The sequence below is a fragment of the Zootermopsis nevadensis genome, unplaced genomic scaffold (genome assembly GCF_977971745.1).
Source record: "Zootermopsis nevadensis isolate Lab colony 2312 unplaced genomic scaffold, Znev_1.0 Znev_ptg000006l, whole genome shotgun sequence".
In the NCBI taxonomy this organism is placed as follows: domain Eukaryota; kingdom Metazoa; phylum Arthropoda; class Insecta; order Blattodea; family Termopsidae; genus Zootermopsis; species Zootermopsis nevadensis.
This window is the reverse complement of record NW_028259138.1, coordinates 8,786,986-8,806,146: the sequence shown is the minus strand read 5'-3', so window position 1 is coordinate 8,806,146 and position 19,161 is coordinate 8,786,986. Positions and strand designations below refer to the sequence as shown.

The following is a 19,161-nucleotide window of genomic DNA, read 5'->3' as shown; positions in this document are numbered from 1 at the left end:
CATGTTTACAAACTTACCTGTTTTCTTTCCTTCCTAATGTCAGCCGCTCAAGGATACCAGTATTTGTGGGTTCGAGTTCCATTGAATCACAGCTCTCTTCTTGTTCTTCTTCTGGGTAATGCTTGATGTCTCTCTTTTGTGTTGTTCTTCTGTGTTTGTGAATGTTAGTTGTAAAGTAACATTATGTGAGGCTCCAAGTTTACTGCAGTCTGGACAGATTCTGTTGGTGTGAAGGGCTTATGCATTTTGAATTATAACCTTTAATTTTAATTTATTTATTTCATGTGTAAATGAAACTCATTCTGTTTGTTATTTCATGTCATTTTTCAATGATATAAACATCTTTAAGTCTTTCATATGAAATCCATACTGGTCTAAGTAACCGCACAAAGTAAATATTGTGAAGTTTTTCCAATAATAATGTCACTTGAAAATAATATATTGGATATTTTACAATCAAAATAATAGTTTTCAAATTCTTTTTATGAAAGTACTAAGCATTAGAGTGAATTTGATCAATGTATATCAGAAAATTAAGGTATTCTTGTAATGGAAAGCAATGAAAGTAGTTCTTACAACAGAAACCCGAATGGAGAATGTTTGTGTTTTGATGTTGAGTAAGCATGTATACACATGTTAACAAGTCATGCTCAGAAGTTGTTCTAATAAATTCTGGTTATTAGAACTGTTGACAGCTATCATGCAATTATAATTTTAAATTACAGGGGCATGTACTATATATACTCTATGAAGGTAGGGTGACCAGATTCCCATTTTTAATGCTATTTTAAAGAGTCTTCTTGCCATGGCAAATTACAATGTGGATTAACTATTACATTGAATGTGGGAATGCCTATTAGGTTTGCTATCTTGACATCATGTGCTAATACTACCCTGGACTAACATGAAATGTTGAGAAATCTCGTGAAAATATCTACAAAGACTGATGAAATTCAACTTTATTTCAAATTGAATAAATAGCATTTTGCATAGACATATAAATGTCTGAGCCTCAAAAAAAATTAACAGACAAAATTTTGCATTTCAGTAAGTTAGTTATATTTCGTGGATGATGTGTTGGTAATATAAGCAATATAAAAAAGTGTATCCACCAAGCATGTTACTAATCCTGAATTCTGACCTGCAATGACTGCTGCAGAATATAGGAACTCAGCTTATAGAGACTTGCCAATCTGTCTGTTGTTACTCCTGAACTGTTACAAGAAAAATGTATTTAAGGGTAATAAAAGTTATGTATATTTTGTACTCTTTCCCTAATATTCAGGTGTTAAATCAAGGCAGTTCAGATGAATGGGATATGTGGCATACATTGGGGAGATGAGAAACATAAAAATGTAAACAATTGGTTGACCTAGCCATAAATGGGAACATAGTTTTAATTTTTTTCTTTAAATTGTGTGTGAGAATGTGGACCTCATTCAATTGGCTCAGCGTAATATCCAGTGGTGAATTTGTAAATATGGCAGTGAACCTTCAGGTTCCACAAAAGCAAGGAATTACATGACCAGCTGAGCAATGATAGTCTTGTCAGTAAAAATTCAACACCCTGGTGTCAAATGCTTAGAATTACATGTCAGCCATGTCCAGTACCCCCCAGGTTTATGTGAGCAGGTCTCATCATTCAAAATCTGGTCACATTCCTGTGTGTGTGATAGCATTATTTTTTAAGCTGGTTTGAACCTAAACTTAAGAAGCCAATATTTCCTGTCTTTCCATGCCTATAAAAGTCCTTTATAGCATTTATCGTGTAACACAGAGACCACAAATGTCTGCCACGTGTTTTGTGCAGCGTGCATGGTAATATTGTAACTCTGTATAATGAAAAAAACTAGAGTTGCATAAATTAAGTATTAGATTTTAAGTGAATAATTAATAACAGTTATTTGTTAAATAAAATTATTGAGCAGGATGCGAACCTACTTACAACAGTTAGTAGCATTTTTAATAAATTGCTATCATTTATAACCTTGTTGCCTAAGATTCTGTAAGAAAGGTTGAATGTGGCTCCAGATCTTGAAAGATGAAAGCCCTGGTGTAACAGTTTGAACATGATAGTTAGTTCATGCATGGCTATCTACACAATCTTTTCTGTTAATAGCATGCTTTCATTCTTTTGTTGAAATAACACTTTCTGGCATGTAATTTCTGTACCTCTTTCCACGATGGGATAACTATTTTAAAAATTAAACTCATCAGTTTCAAGAAGACACACAAATACAATAATGCTGATTATTGAGGCAAACAAGCTGTGAATGTTGACTTGCGACAACTTTCTTCTGTCTACAGTGTAAATGTGAACCAACATAATTTTGCATGTTTGGGTGGAAAGGGGCACACAGAAAGTTTGATGTATCTTTAAGCTGAAAATGGCTTAATTAACTCTGTGTTGCATTACTTCTGTTCTATGCTTTCTTCTTCCAATGCAGACATTCAACAGTTAGGATGACTTCTGCTTCTAACATCCCTATTCTAGTCGAAGGACCTTATAGGTAAGGTCTTTGATTCTATCTGTTACACCTAGTAATTATATATCTGCTTGCAGTTTTAATTTCAGGAATTGGCTTCTGTATCATACTGAACTGTGAAGCTGAATTCACATTTTTGTATGACTTTTAACATTAAAAATTTAGCATTGTTATATTAAAAATGTTTGATATTGCATTCTTACAGATAATGGATGATGTGACATGACAGAATTATAAATTTGCATTATATATAAAGATATGAATGCATAGGTGACTATCACATTTTTTTGTAGCAAGGGAGGCAGAAAAGGGTCTTAAAATAAGCAAACAAACTATTAACACTATAAAAGGACACTAATGCCAGATGCGTTTCAACCTCAAGAGGCAACAGGGAAATTAATTCATTTAATCAAATTGGTTTAAAAAATATGGTAAAGTGTTAAGAAAAGGGTCTGATTGAAACTAATATGTAGCATTGGTAAAGTAAGTATGTTAAGGCCGCCATTCACGATCACTCCAGATGGATGACATCCGAATGGATGACGTCCAAACGGATGTCGTCCAAAGAGGTACTACATTCACGGTCGCGTCACGCCAGTCACGGTTTGTTGTCCCTCTGTGAAGTGTGTGGTGTTTGCGATGGACGAAGAATTGGTACTAGCTACGGCAGTATGCCTGTATATTAAAAGAAAAAAACCAAAACGAAAGTGGTCAAAGCAATGGCTCTTAAATAGAAGCAATTTAAGTCCTTATGCTCCTTTCTGAAGCAACTTCTAAGGGAATTTTCTTTGTTGGCGGTAGGATCTTTGGTTTTAAATAAAACCACCAGTTCTTCCATTGCTAAGCTTCTTTTAGCTTTATCATGATAGTCTTCATTACTTATCTGCCACAAACATGGCAACTCTCTATATTTCTCAATCACCTCAATAACAAACTCACGACCTGACATTATACAAGTTTGGACTTCACTGGACGAAGGCTCGTGGCAGACTGGCATGAGAATGGACCACGTTTCCGCCACTCACGAAGCGATTTGGAGTGGCTCGATCGCCGATTCCCCCATTCACGATACGATGGCGCGATGGAGTGATGGAGCGATCGGATGGATTATGGCTCGACAGAATATCCAAACGAGCCCACCACGCCACGCCAATGGACTTCAGTGTCCGCATTCACGGTACAATTTTGGAGCGACACCGCGCCATTTGGACGAATGGAGCGATCGTGAATGGCGGCCTTAAGTGTTAATTCGCAGAAATTCAGTTCAAGGAAAGATGGCACCATGTAAACATACCAATGTTACCATATGAAGGTGGCCTACTTCTGTTTCTCTGTTTTCCATTAGTCACCAAATGTAAAATTACAACTTTTCCACTTTCTTTGTTGTGAATATTTATGTTGTCAAAGCAACAAGTACCAATTGTTTTTTCACTTAATGTTAATTCTGTTTATTGTAATTTCATACCAATTCTGGCAGTAAAGCCAACACTTTGGCATTGTACAAAGAATGTCTGTGTAATAGAAGTCTTTAATTTGATATAGATAGAGTTTGCTTATGTGTGTGTGTGTGTAAAATTTTATTTTTTCTGTATTGTGGTAACTTTTAAAGAAGTGATGAGGTCTGATGATCTGATGATAAATGATTTAAGAATATTGGAAAAATTAACATTTTTCATAGTAAAAATGCCTCGTTTTTACTCGTGAAGTTTTTATCATTTTCATTTCATGCATATAACATGCAACTTCCAGTTGGGAAGTTGAAGAGTGTGAAAATTTGTTTCAGTGCAAAGTGAAATTCAGGATTTAGTAAGCCATTCTATTTTATAACATTTATAATGTGGAATGGAATGTTATGTGTTTTTATTTTCATGAGACTTTATTAAAATGTCTGTTCCTAATCATGTGTAATGCACTTGATATTGGATGAGTCAATGTCTAAAGCAAGGTAACCTCTCTTTTCTATTAGGAATCGTACACCATCTGGCTCAAGCACACCCATTCCAAGTGGGGCCAAAGTTGCAAGGAAGACATCTGGTGCCTCTGATACAGCTACAGGAACCTCACGCAAGAGTTCTAAAGCTGCCACACCTATTGAATCACGGGCACCATTCAGACTTTAGGGATCAAGTGTATCAACATATGAGCCATTTGTAACTGACATGAAACAAATTTCAAATCAAAATAACTTAGTTTCTTCAAGTTACAAGGTGTGATGTGAAGCAGAAATTATTTCACAATAAAAGACAAATTTAGAGAATTGATTTTCATGTCTTCATGTATTTATAGATTAAAAGTTGTTTTTTAATTACATTTCAGTTAGATTCATCTCACACATTCATTTCTGTAGTTATTTTTACACCTTGAAACTGGAGAGTTCAACACGTTTGTTATAATTCTTTTGAGGGACCATTCATTTTAAGTTCTGGAAATGGCAATGTGATGTTACTGTCCCTGTGAGAAATACTTTTTGTTAATTGTTGGATGTTTTATTTTCTAAGATTATTTTTAAGCAGCACCAGTCTTTTATTTAAAATATGAGGTGGGTTGTGTTTCTTTGTTACAACCATATTAACTTACTTGCTGATAACACAATGTAACTGCAAGATGTGGACACTGTTATGGTAAAGGAGCTGACACCAATATTAGCATGCAGTTACAAAATGGCAATAACAAGTATGTAACAATATATTCTGCTTCATCACACCTTTTATTTTGAAGTTCCTTTGATTAAAGGAACTAAATAATTATAATGTAATTATTAATTTATAACTACATAATTTAAGTATGAATCAAAGTTATGAAAATATAGATGTTTGGTTAAATTAACAACAAGATGAAATAATGCAGTTCAGGGGTTTTACTTTCCATCTGTGTAGAATAAGTATGTGCCATCATTGTCATGTTGGTAAGTTAACCAAACCTAATTTATTTGCAGACTTTAGGAAATAAATCAAACATGCTTTAATTACACACACTGTATACTCTTTTTATAATAGAGCTAATATATATAAATATATATATTATTTTTATTAACATTCTCAGCTTATTGCCACAAAGTCACTTATGTTTATTCACATACTTGTGATAATTTTAATTTAGTTGTACATTAACATAATCATTGCAGATTATTTTTCACTTTGTATGTTTTTGTCTGTTTTGTACCTAAATGCAATCACTGATAACAGAAGACAGATTGTGATTTGTCGATTGATCGAGTATGACCGTGTTCGGTCGCTGTATATATTCCTAAGGTAACGTCCATAAAACTGTGAGAGCAAGAGTGTTAGTCAAGTTTTGTGTATAAATATTTTTTTATTTGTGAAGTATCCATGAAAAATTTAATATAAAGATACAAGCACAAAGTAAGTACATGTCAGTTCTAAACATATATTCCTTTTGTTTTGTAACATTTCTTTTCTTACAGTCACTGCAGTTATGTAAAAGTTTTGTTAAGTAAAGGGCTAGCTGTAGTATTATTATATAGTGAAAGAAATATGTTCAGATTTATAATTATGCTCATTTGGCCAATTAATGTAAAAAATGAGGCTAGTTTATATTATTCCCTATCCCAGTAATCATTTAATGAACTTGGGAGAAAGAGAGGTGCATGAATTTTTCTATGTGCAAACTTCCTTTTGTACGAGTGTTTGAATCTAAGGTATGTATTCGATCGATCGAGCATTATTGTACATGCTATAGAGAAAGTACTGTAATATTGTATTAGATATATATATATATATATGTATATGTTAACAGATTTGCTTATTAAATTCTCACAATTGAAGATGTTATTTCATTGCAATATTCCTTTCATATTTCAGGACCATACTTCAGGTTCCCATGATTTTTGTTGGCAGGGAAGATAGGGAAGTTGCTTAAAGTAAACATGATGCGCAGAAATGGTAAGGAAGAACATTAAGGCTGTTGATACAGCAGACACAACAAACAGATAGTACAGGTATAAAGTGTCTATGTGACCATTAAACCTTTTCTTTTGGAGCTAGGGTATGTATTTATTTCAAATTCCCAAAATATTTTGTGCTTCTCAGAATGAAGTGTAACCAGCAAAATGTAGTTTTCTTAGGAAACTAAAAAGAATTATTTATGCCCAACTTTTCATCAAAATTTGCTTTAAAACGTGCATCATAATCGTTGCTTGCTTCAATAACCTAACAATAGTGTGTTTAATAGACCTTTGAAAAGGAAAAAGGACCAAAGGAATAGAATTTATGGAAGGGTGCATTTTATTGTAAATTTATTATTACATATACTTGGTATATAACAAAAATATTCATAATCTTAACTTAAGAATAGCCTTCCTAGCTGAACATTTTATAAAGTCTGGGAAGACCTGATAGGCTGTGCTTCACACCTGTTTTTTTATCAGTCTTGTAATGGAGTGCTCTTCCCATGGTTGCAACACATGACTTTTTCTCAGCCACACCATTGTAGGGTCATCGCCTGATACCTAAAGCCAACGTGCAGACATGTTTTTTCAGGTCAGCGCCTTTCTTCAAGGACTTTTCCAGAAGGCTCAAGTCTTTGAAGTCCGAAGACTTCATAGGTAAAATAGAAAATGGCTTTCTAGGTCTGATAGATACAATAACAGCCCACTCTTCTGGGTGGTAGACAAGTGCTGCCTTTCTGCATCTCTCAATTAAGGCAAAGTCCCTGTTGCAGGGAAGGAAATGTGTACAAAATCTGTAATCACTGATGCATTGATAAGCACCTCCGAAGCGTCAGACAATTACTATTAGAGTACATAATAAAATATCCCAGATGATACACGTGCAGGCGACCAGGAGCAATTGTCAGACGCTAAGGATGTGTATTATCATTAAGTTGGGTTACGTTAGATTAGTAACGCGTATGGCGCAGACGACCATGCACAATGGTCGGATGGTAATGGGTATATTATCATTAAGTTTGTGTAGGTTATAATAGGTTAGGTTAAAGATGGACATGTACAGATGCCCATGCGCAAAGGATAGTTGCCAAGGAGTATATTATCTTCATTACTGGGTAGGTTCGGTTACGTTAGTTTATGTTTGTGACGCGCATTAAAAGCCTCATATAGGGAATCATTTAAGAAATTTAATATTCTTCCACTAGCTAGCGAATTCTTAACCGCTGGGGAGACGTAGATGGGAGGATAATATCAAGCGGGATCTATAGCAGATATAAGTTGGCCCGGGACAGGGACCGGTGGAGGGACCCACATCTTTGGCAAAGGGCTATGAAGCATCTGTAAACTGTAAATAAATTATTTTTATTTTCTGTTATACTACGAAGACTTATAGCAAAACTAATGAACGAGATACTATCTTGAACTTTCAATCTGCTTACAAACTATACGATGAGACCGTTAAGACAGAGGTGATATGACTTTCAAAGAGAGTAAGATTTCGATTTTCGTAATTTCGGTGAAATTTTTCGATACCTCGACGTCATTGGAAATTAAAAGATGGAGTTTTTTGTGATGATGAATGTTGCAAAATATGGATAAGACACGTGTCGTTAAATAATTGGCAGAAGATTTCCACTTGTGATATGTGTTGTAATTATTTTCAGTTCAGCTGGTTTTGGGTGTCATTATTAATTGTTATATAGATATATATATCTTTCTTGAATAGGTATAATTGCTCTTGTTTTAGTGTCTCAAAGTATGTTAAGTGTTACACCAAAGTAATAGATAGTACGGATGTACATTATCATTCTTTTACAGGATATATTGACAGAATGAGTGACATAACTGAATGGTTTAAGGGATTGCCCCTTTTCACGCGATGGTGGCTTGCGCTTACGGCAGGATTTTCATTGCTTGGTCGATTTGGAATATTCAAACCTTATCAGTTGGTGCTACTCTACGAACCTTTTATAAAGCAGTTTCAGGTAAAAGCATTTGTTAATTAACATTTGGTACACAATCAGATGTGGAACAAATGCAGTTTTACTCTGATGTATGTCTTTGGACATTTTGAAAATTTGGTTGTTTAGTGGTAATATGAAAGATGTAAAATTGGATAGTACTTAAGTGATTGTTATAAGCTTTGAAAACATTTACAGTCTAAAGAGAAAGCAAAACAAGCTTTGATAAGTGTTACCTAAATAAAGAAGCCAAGTTTGAATAAAATATTACAGTGATTTCAAATTTCGGTATTCCACATATTGGTACTATATATACTTAGTGCTTATGGAAAAACTGACACCAGTGGTGTTTTTGGGCTACCATAACATGAAGTTTTCAAACCTCACATGAACCATATAGTAATCAACACTGGTTTGTGTGAGGTTTCTTTCACTGTATACAAGGGCCTGCCCATTTTATCACTCTCGTGACAAGATTTTTGTGAAGAAGAATAAAGTCGAAACACTCTTTAATGATGGATGTGGTGTAAACTCTGCTTATAGTTGGTAGGCTTGCAATTGTTTAATTAAATGTTGAAATGACAGTACAACTCAGCATGTTTGAAAATGCTAATCATCATTGAGACTGCTGACAAAAAAAATGAAGAGCACTGACTTTGTTTGCATGAAGTCAGCTGTAGTGCATGATGCTCGCTTGTTGTGTTGTAATTTATATGTCATCAATAAATTCATGTCACAGTGTAATATATGAATAATATTTGATGGAGACTAATAAGCTATACTAAAAAGGGGTAATTATGAAAACTGCCAGAAATATATACACTCAGCAAGAAACATTAACAAATCTAAAACTTCTTGACGATGGTGAAGAGTCATTCGAATAAAAATTTGCTTGGATATTATCCATCGTCTAGTAAATATAAAACGTAAAACGACGTTTCGGAGATGGGACTCTATCTCCGTCTTCAGGTTCCTACACAGTTGGGCCCACTAGATAGAGCTAATTCCTATCTCCGGTCCGGAGTTAGCTCCATCTAGTGGGCCCAACTGTGTAGGAACCTGAAGACGGAGATAGAGTCCCATCTCCGAAACGTCGTTTTACGTTTTATATTTACTAGATGATGGATAATATCCAAACAAATTTTTATTCAAAGAAACATTAACATGTAAATACAGAAATATGGAAGTGACAGAAACAAAAACAAACAGCTACAAAGAAAGTAAAAATGTTTGTAGAATATGGTTACCAGTTGTTTAAGGATTGTGTCTGTAAGTAAAAAAACAGTTCCTTTACATTAGGTCAGTGTGAAACATGCAAAAATAAAGTACTATATGAATAAAAATAAAAGTAAGCAACTTCAATTGGTAGAATGAAAGCGGTTCAGTATAGATGTAATATGGTGGCCATTATGTTCACAGTATGAGTAAGTAAAATTGTACTTCAGTGATAGATTTAGAGGATTAGACATGTTCCATTCTGATATTAGCTGAAGATATACATGGTCACCATATTCTAAAGTTCTTCCAAACACTAAAATAAAATAGGCTATCCTACTGTAACCATACCACTCTTATGCAGGCATCAGTCTTACTAGTAATTTGTGTGCTGTTTTGGGATTTTTTAATACTGTTGTGTCTTGGTATTTTGGTATGGGCATATGACACAAATTTTCTGCTCACGTGGGTTCTCTGTCTTCTTCCTGATCATAGAACTTATCATATTTTACAAGAGGTGTCTTGGTCATGCGTGAAGTAGTGAGTGACCAGCCCACTGACTCTGCACAATTTCTACTTAATCCTGATTTGACTGCCAGAACCATCTAGCAGTCAATCATTAGACTTGTTCGGTGAAAAATGGCCACTGAATTTTGCTTACGAAAGATCTCGTATCATGCTCGTAAGGTTCTTTTACATGCCGTAAATCTACAACATGGGACCGCCGGCTTTACTTCCCCTCCGAAGGAAGTTGTGCTACGGATTTTTATCACCCTTAAAAATTGAACCCACGAACCATGGGTCCAGTGGCGAGCACGCTAACCACTAGTCCTCTGAGGGCGACATTAGAATGATATTACATTTGTTAAATGTAATTTTGTTGTACTGTGTACATCAGTTTTATGTAAGTTTTAAGTTGTTGTTTATCAGTCAGACACAACTCCCTTATTGGGCTCTGTCAGGCCATTTTGAAAGATCTTTTTTTTGTATGTGTGTGTTTAATAGGTGAAAATAACCCCCGGCTCTTGATTGCAGATCTGGAGACCAGCAACTGCCGTTTTCTATTACCCACTGACACCATCAACTGGATTTCATTTCTTGATAAATTGCTACTTTTTATACAACTACTCATTGAGGCTTGAAACTGGTAATGTAGTTATAAAGTAACATATTAAATAAAGTGAAACATTTGTCATACACAAAATCTTAGTCCTGTGTTGTAAACTCAGTTTTATTATGTGTTATACTTGTTTATGAAATGTGGTCTCCTTCAGGTAATAAAATAAATTACAAGTTTTAAAACAAAATATTTAGTGGGAAGATATTTAAACTTATATGGTATCTTCATATCTATTAGTGAGCAGTTTAAGATATACTGTAATGAGGATTTATTGTTAAAGTAAGGAAAGGAGGTTGTAATAGACAGGCCATGTATTTTGGGTGGAGAAGACAAGAAATACAAAATTTTGTGAAAATAACTCTTGGAAGGTGTCAACTTGGAAGCTTAAGGAGGAGATGGGAGTGTTAAATTTTAACAATTATTAGAGAAGTAGGTGGGAGGATAATCTGAGGCAGGATCTATGGTAGATAGGAGTTGAAGGAGACTGAATTTTCTTGGCCCAGGACAGGGTCTGGTGGAGGGATTTGGTTAATTTGGTGATGAACCTTCGGGTTCTGCAAGCCATGAAGTTAGTTGGTAGTAAGGATGAGAACTGGGTCAGGATTGTGTTAATATTCTGTTACCACAGGGTTGGTTAGTTAGTTATTTGCTTGTATAATTAAAAGGCTATGTTCCTGATTTACATCTTCTTCAAATAAGCAAGAGTTTATATCATCATCATGTAGCTTTCGTGGAGTTAGGACATTTGTTGGCCTGTTCTGGCTTCACTTTTCCAAAAGCCTTTTCAGAGGTCTTCCCCTGACTTCTTCCTTTTGGTACATAATTTCTTAAAATGTTGAGTAGCCTGTTTTAGTTTTGTGATCCATCCAATTGTAACCCGCTGTCTTTATCATGTATTTCATTTCTGCTGCTCTGATTGTCCAAGAGTTTTATATATATATATATCTTGTAGTAGAACTTATTTGTTGAAATTCAGCAGGTAATGGGTAACTGGCTAAGCATGTGATATTTGGTACATACATAATACTGCATTTTTCATATCTTATGCATAATAAAAATTTATGGCTCTTGTGTCATTGCTTTTTTGAAATTTTGTATGGAGACATAACAAACATACCAATAAATTCTGTATGAAAAGCTGTATCACTAAAATGTATGATTTAAACTTGTTACTAGTCTTTCCATGTAGATGTTTACAGTCTAGTATACTTAAATTAACCATGCGTCCATTAATTGTTTGTACTTATGCACGTTTTAGATGTTGGTAGTAATGAAGCGCTAAATTATAATTACATTATTCTGTCGACTATGAATGTTTATAACTGCAATACTTGAAGTTGGTCTTTATGTTTGTTACTGTCTTGCTATTTTAAGTGTTGAACATACAAGTAGGACATATAAAGTGTTTTAAACTTTCATGAAAGCTATATCTCAGGTTTGTTTTTTATCTGCTAGTCTATGCTTTTGACTTGTATTCAGATGCACTGTTTAAGTTTTGGGCAGGGCACTGACTTTCTTGAGTGAGGTTTCTCGTTCTTTTTTCTTTTCTTTTACTCTATAAATTTCAGTGTTATCTGATATTTAAGTTTTAATATCTGTGATTATTTACTGCCACTGGTAACAGTGTAGGTAAGGTGATTTGTGATTTATTTTAGGAACGTTTGATGGCCGACCTGGTGATTATTTCTTCATGTTGCTCTTCAACTGGGCATGTTGTGTCATTGTTGGTTTAATTGCTGACATACCAGTAAGTGTTACTTCTTAAAATTTTCTTTTGCTGTTATCTTATGTCTCTTATAACGAATATATTTGACATCTTGATTTTGGTTACTATAGTTGAAATCAGTAATTATTTAAAGTGAGAACTCTCTTGTTTTAAATATTTAGGAATGAAGTCTCACAAATCCATAGAACTGTAATTGCAATGGCAGTGCCTCAGAACACATAATCATTCCATGTCTATTCTCTTGGCTCTTCTACTGTAAAGACCGCTCTTACATGTTCATTAATTGCTTGCAGCTTCTTATGGATCCAATGGTACTAAGTGTCCTATATATATGGTGTCAACTAAATAAGGATGTCATTGTCAACTTCTGGTTTGGTTCCCAGTTCAAAGCAATGTATCTTCCATGGGTCTTGTTTGCATTCAACCTTATAATTTCTGGAGGGTAAGTCAGCAATATTTTATTTAATGTAGATTTTTAGTAGATAGTTCATAATATGTTTGTGTGATGATACCATTCAAGAAGTACCTGTTCTTAATCTCAGTTGTTTATTGGATGGACTTCAGTTTTTTTAGTTCTTCCTCATATTCTCCAGGTAAACACTAGTATTATACCTAGAAGTAGGCCATAGTTGCCTCTTGTCATATTCTTGCCTACTCGTTTTATGCTTTAGAACCTACACAGTTGAAACAAGATCATCATTAATCTGAGAGTTGAAGATTTCTGTCTTCTGGGTTTTTGCGCCTTTAACATGTCTGGGTGAAAAAGTGCTTATGTCCTGGGAAAGGAAAATTTTAAGGCAGATTTTTGGTTCAATATGTGACAATGGCCTATGGAGAATTGGAATGAATATCGAGCTGGAGAAGCTGTTCAAAAGCTCAGATATTGTAGCTGTAATAAAGGCAAGAAGGATAGAATTGCTTGGACATATACTCCGAATGAGTGATGATAGAGGATGTAAGATGATCATCAATAGTAAACCTAGCAAATTAAAGAAAGGAAGAACGAAACTCCAATGCATCGAAGACGTGGAGTCTGATCTTAAACAGATGGGTGTAAGAGGCTGGAGAAGAAAAGTACAGAATAGGGAAGACTGGGCATCGATCGCAAGAGAAGCCAAGGCTACACTGAAAGGGCCGTAGTGCTAAAGAAGAAGAAGGCTTTTTGCGCTGTGTATAGATCATAGAACTAGTTCTGGCATGAGTTTTTAATAGGAAAACATTTACACAATGGTGTGACACTATCTGAACACACTATTGATAACCTAATTCCAATTAAACTAATGGTTTGTATAACACAATTTTTCCATTTTGCAATGTTTTCTAGGAACACAGCTATCGCGTTATTGTAGAAAGGCTGGAAACTCTATGAGTTTTGCCTGGAACTCCTTGTTCGTATTTGGAAGGTGGAGTTACGTTGATTTTTCCTTTTAGGGGAATCTTGGAGTTGGTGGGAATATTGGTTGGACATGTATACTTCTTCCTGATGTTCAAATACCCTCTGGAATTTGGTGGGCCAACTTTACTGAGCACACCATCTGTAATGTAAGCTTCAAATATTTGTCATTGAGACATAACTTTAATTTTAGTATTGTGCCTTATTGTAATATTTCAAACCTTATTACAGAGAAACCTACAGTTACAAAATTTCTTGCACATGGAGTTTATTTTTTGTGGTGCTGCCTGACATCTGATATAAACAATGTGATCATTTAATTCATAGTGTATTCCTTGTTTAAACTACATCTCACTTGCAGTATTTAAAACTACTGCCTCTTCCATAACTTGTTTTAATTTAGTAGTGTAGCTCTTTTTTAAAAGTATAATAAAGTGCAAGAAAAAATGTTTTAATGACTGAGGTAATTTAGAAATTTCATTAGCAACAACAATAAGCAAAATTTGAAGAGGGGTTGCAGTGCAGTGCTGTTTTAATAGTCAGGTGTGTTTAGATGCCTCATTTCTGATTGCTTTGATCAGGGGTGTACTAAAACGTGCAGTTTCAAATTGATTGACATGGGCATGAATCATAATATGAGGCCATTCTCATTGCTCCTTATATCTGTGTACTTCTAAATGCAGAATTCATGAAATGTGTGTACTTAAAGAAGCTGATACTTCTGCCTCAAACATATATAAATTAAAAAGCCTGTAAGTTCTCTATTACCTTTATATTACATAATTTTTTGTAAGTTTCTAGAGGGGCATACTCTCTGTCTCGTATTTTGGGAGTGGGGTCCCTAACCCCACTTGCCCTTACCTATATTTGACATCACTCTCCTTGAAATAAGTGTTGTGTTTGTGCCCTGGCACTACTACAGCCCTGACTGTGTGGTTTAGTGATTGAACTAGCACTTTATGATGGTGAGTATGATTTAAGGTGCATAATATTAAGAATTCTAGGTCCACATAAAACACTACAAGAAGTGTACTATATGTATGAGTTTTAGTATTTATTGTCTAGCAAATACATTCCTCCTCCTTGCTCTATTTGGCAATTCATGGCTGGAGAGCCATCCCTTCTCTGTTTGCAAGAGATTTCTCAGCATATTTACAGCTTTCCATATCTGGAGACTTTATTTATTATTGTTAGATGGATTATATGAAGAACTTTGAGGTGAATGGGACATGTGGCTTGCACGGAAAGAAATACAAAAATACGTACAGGTTAGAAGATCACAAAGGAAGAGAGAACTTGAGAGGTCTAGGCATAGATGGAAGGATATTTTATAGGGAATAGGATGTGGATTAGTTGTTCAGGATAGGGGCCATTTTCAGGCGTTTGTGAATACTGTAATGAAACCATAGGTTCCATAAAAATAGCAGGGAATTTCTTTACCAACTGAATACATATAAACTACTCAAAATCCTACAACTTGTACTTAATTCCATTATATAAGATGTGTTGAACTTCTGTGTTCTCACACTTGATATTTACTGCTAGTACCCACGATATTGTATGATTTCTTGGAAACAATTTTTCTGAGTGTAGAAGAAATACTGCAGGTCACATACCTTGTCAATGGTAAGTGTTAATCCTAGTGATTTCTCAGTTTACACATTACTTTTTTCCTTCTTCTTCCAGATACAGTTTTTTTCCCAACCAGAGAGGTGGTATCCATGGTTTTGGACAGCCACCTGCTCCAAGGCGTCCAGCCAATGATGGAGGAGGAGCTCGGGGTGGTGGGAGGCATAACTGGGGACGTGGCCGTGTCCTTGGGGACAATTGAACAGTGACTAAAAGTCAAAATTTGTTGTCAAATAAGCTTAGTTCTGATTTTCTGTGATGACTGTCAACAAAAGTGTGTTTTTAATTAAGTTAAATAATGAGGGAACATGTTTTCTCATAAATGTTACATGTCTTTGTGGTGAAGTACATTCTTAGAGGCTTGGAGAACTTTTGTAAGACTTCAGATACTGTTTAAACTGGCATTTGGGCAGATGTAATTGAATTTAATTACAAGGTTGGGACAGGACTATGTTGTCATCAGTGATTCCTAAATTTGAAAATATTTTTTTCAGAGTGCAAAATCAGCAGCATTTGCTGTTCAGATCATGTTGAATCAGAATTGAAGAAATTATGCTAAATTGTTTGCTCATTTTAATACTGTTGGTGAAATTCTCCAAACACATGCATTAATTGTAAAAGTAATACTGCAAGCAAAATAACCTGTACAGAATACTGCCTTCTCCCTCTTATATCTTACAGCTACTTCATGCCAACCCATGTTACACTCCAAGAGACTATGATGGCAAATTAAAGTGGCATTAGCTTTCTGCACTTTGTAACCAGGCCTCATGCTGTCAGCATACTTTGTGTTCACATGATAACTGGTATCAACACAAGGTGTTTTGTTTATGGTGTTACTACATCATGATATCTATAAAAGTGAAGTATTGGAGCTATAACTGCCCTCCTCCTTTGCTCCTTCGGCAAGAGACAGTTATTACCTGAACTAATGTCAGTGGGGAACAAGAGTCACCTCAGGGTTGATATAATTTGTTTATATAAATCCAAAAACAAATTAGAGAATAACACAATATACAGGGCTAGTCTAAATGATGTCCCCGATTTGAAACTCATGTTACTCACGTTTAATGAAATTCAGATGCACAAAATTGGTATCGATGGAAAGAGAAACTCTCCAAGTTTATGTTGGTATACTTCGCAGCCGCGTAGTAACACTGTTCGCCGCCAGAGGCGATATGAGAGAAAATGGCTGCCATTGAAGACGGGAGCCTTTTGTGTCCTGGATTTCCACGTTCACTGGACCTGACACCCTGTGATTTTTTTCTGTGGGGGTTCGTCAAAGATAGAGTCTTCATGCCACTCTTACCACAGACCTTGCTTGATCTGCGAGCATGTATCACAGCAGCCAATGCAGCAGTCTATCATGTTATACTGCAGCGTGTCTGGGAGGAACTCGACTACAGGCTGGATGTGTGCCGTGTTACTAAGGGGGCTCACATTGAACACCCGTGATGTACTGAAACAAAACTTGGAGAGTTTCTCTTTCCATCGGTACCAATTTTGTGCATCTGAATTTCATTAAACGTGAGTAGCATGTCTTTCAAATCGGGAACATCATTTAGACTAGCCCTGTACTTTTACTCTTGAAAAATAGATCCTCTGATACACAATTCCCATAACAGGGACAACGGTTACTGGATGCGAGTGCTTTGTTTAATGGCTGAGGGCATGGTGTCAACTGCCTCCCCAGGCGTACTGCAAGTGTTCTTGACCTACTTTCCAGATCTGTTGTTAGTTTGGGACCCTCGACACATGATTGGCTGGCCAGTTCAAATTTGAATTGTAGTCGGTTGGGACAAATGATGCCAATATCCCTTATGCCCATTCATACCCAAACCAATGTGATGCCAAACAGTTACTGGGGTTCGAAAAAACAAATGGCATGTCACTATCCCTGAATGCCTCAGCTTGACTTGGACTCTGGACTGGTATAGAGCTGTGATACTTCAGCTGTCTGTTCTGGATTTCATAAAGAGTGTTATTATCATTACAATTTTGTATTTCATTTCTTTTCTTTTGTAAACTGGCAAAAAGATAAGGCTTCCGCCCCTAAAATAAGAGGCTAAGGAGAATGGGTGATCTGACCACTTAATAAACAAATATTAATATAGTAAAAGATAATTATAATAGAAATTTGAGGAATATGAAGATTTTTCAATTTCATATGATAATATTTGTTACAAAGAAATGCACACAGTACATGCTCCATATGTTATGATTCATATCTACTCTAAATTTTGAGCTGCATATGTACTCCGATTGTTTATTCATTCAGTTCATATTTTGATTTCATGCCAATCTGAATTTAAAATAACGGTGAATTGCATGCATATTTAATGTTTGTTTATTATAAGGGAAGAATGCGTTATAATCATAATTATTAAGGTAGTGAAAAGCTTTACATCCGTGGATCATCTGAATGTGACCAAATTTTATATCAGATTAGTTTTGTTCATGCATAAATAATAAAAATTAAACATTAAGGTCCTTGTTAATGTGAAGAGCATGGATGTTAGTGTCTCATCTATAATTCTGAATGTTGAAAATACCTGTCAAGTGTGCACTTTATAATTTTCTTTCCCTTTCTAAAAACTCAGCTTGTAAAGATTAAGATGTCTAATCACAGTTTCATGTGCAGAGGTATTGCTTCAGCATCTCAGTTCAAGAAAACAAGGGACTATGTAGTGAAAGGAAAAAAATTATTATAATTGTGACTGGGCCAGCTGTATTTTTATGTCTTGCTTTTAATTTCATCACCAGTATTGAGAGAGTGTGGCATTTGGTATATTATATCATTGATGATTGTATGATATAATAATTCAACTTAATATAATTATATAAAAATATCACAACAGTAGTGACAACATAAATCTTCAATTGCATTCCTTGTTATTGTTGATCTGAAATGGAACATTATTTATGCTTTAACGAAAGGGCCTATTTTATACAGATTTTTTCAGATGTTACAACTACTTTTTATTTTCATTATTTTTCTCATATTGAACAGAATGCTCAAAGATTTGTGGGCCTGAGAAGGAGGACTTGACAGTATATTGAGGATGGAAGGTGTTACATAATGGGAAAATGTGATCTGTTCAGGTTACATAGGAAGGTTAAGATGGGCCAACAGATGAGGAAGACGTGAAAATACATTGTGATGGGGGCATCTCTTGGAAAGAGACTGCTTGGAAGAAAAAACATAACATTAAAATGAATTTTAGGAAAGTAGGTCATAAGGATGAATGAATGGGAAAATTTTGAGATCATGTGGGCTCTGGTTTGAGCAATGGTGTTTTATCAGGTGTTCCTCAGCCTGGAACAACTAATGAAAATCACGTCTGTCAAGGGTCACTAAGCCAGGTTTTTTAACTTGAGATCTGACAGACACAGGATAGAACTGCTAACCCATTGTTCACCAGTATTGTAAAATAATCTGTAGTTCATGTGTAAACATTTGAAAGCAATCACGTGGAAACTCTTCAGTTGTATGTTGTGCAACAATAATCAAACTTGGATTGTAAACAGTATACTGTAGCTCTGTATTTTCCTCTTGTCACATCATGCTTCATCTCTTGAAAAACTTATCACTTTGTTCTGTTAAGTAGTGTGTACATCAGTGTCAGAATGGTTTGACATATATTCAACTTCAGAATCAGAATTAAACACTTCAATCTCATTTATGTGAATGTTTCATTATGGCACTAGCAGCCAAATTACTGTT

At 35.1% G+C, this 19,161-nt stretch overlaps 2 protein-coding genes across 40 annotated transcripts in view; both read left to right on the top strand.

The window, feature by feature from the left end:
• Nucleotides 1-6,270, top strand: part of shot (dystonin-like protein short stop) — a 308,131-nt gene extending 301,861 nt beyond the window's left edge. For 33 of the 38 annotated variants that reach the window (XM_087343471.1, XM_087343467.1, XM_087343486.1 and 30 more), the window contains 3 exons: nucleotides 44-115; nucleotides 2,448-2,510; nucleotides 4,453-6,270. In XM_087343471.1, the coding sequence (XP_087199597.1) occupies nucleotides 44-115; nucleotides 2,448-2,510; nucleotides 4,453-4,606 (289 nt within the window). In that variant the 3' untranslated portion in view covers nucleotides 4,607-6,270. The remainder of the gene's footprint in view (nucleotides 1-43; nucleotides 116-2,447; nucleotides 2,511-4,452) is intronic. The other 5 variants (XM_087343480.1, XM_087343469.1, XM_087343488.1 and 2 more) reach the window with 3 other exon arrangements.
• A 1,647-nt stretch (nucleotides 6,271-7,917) lies between these two features.
• Der-1 (derlin 1) lies at nucleotides 7,918-19,120 on the top strand. Of its 2 annotated transcripts, none has more exons than XM_022067560.2 (7): nucleotides 7,918-8,043; nucleotides 8,212-8,378; nucleotides 10,605-10,716; nucleotides 12,345-12,436; nucleotides 12,709-12,857; nucleotides 13,847-13,957; nucleotides 15,495-19,120. In XM_022067560.2, exons 2-7 carry the CDS (start codon nucleotides 8,226-8,228, stop codon nucleotides 15,637-15,639), a joined length of 762 nt encoding a protein of 253 aa, XP_021923252.1. In that variant the 5' UTR covers nucleotides 7,918-8,043; nucleotides 8,212-8,225; the 3' UTR covers nucleotides 15,640-19,120. The 2 variants fall into 2 exon arrangements, with proteins under 2 accessions (XP_021923252.1, XP_021923251.1); XM_022067559.2 differs by having other exon boundaries at nucleotides 7,927-8,119.
• Nucleotides 19,121-19,161: the final 41 nt, after the last annotated feature.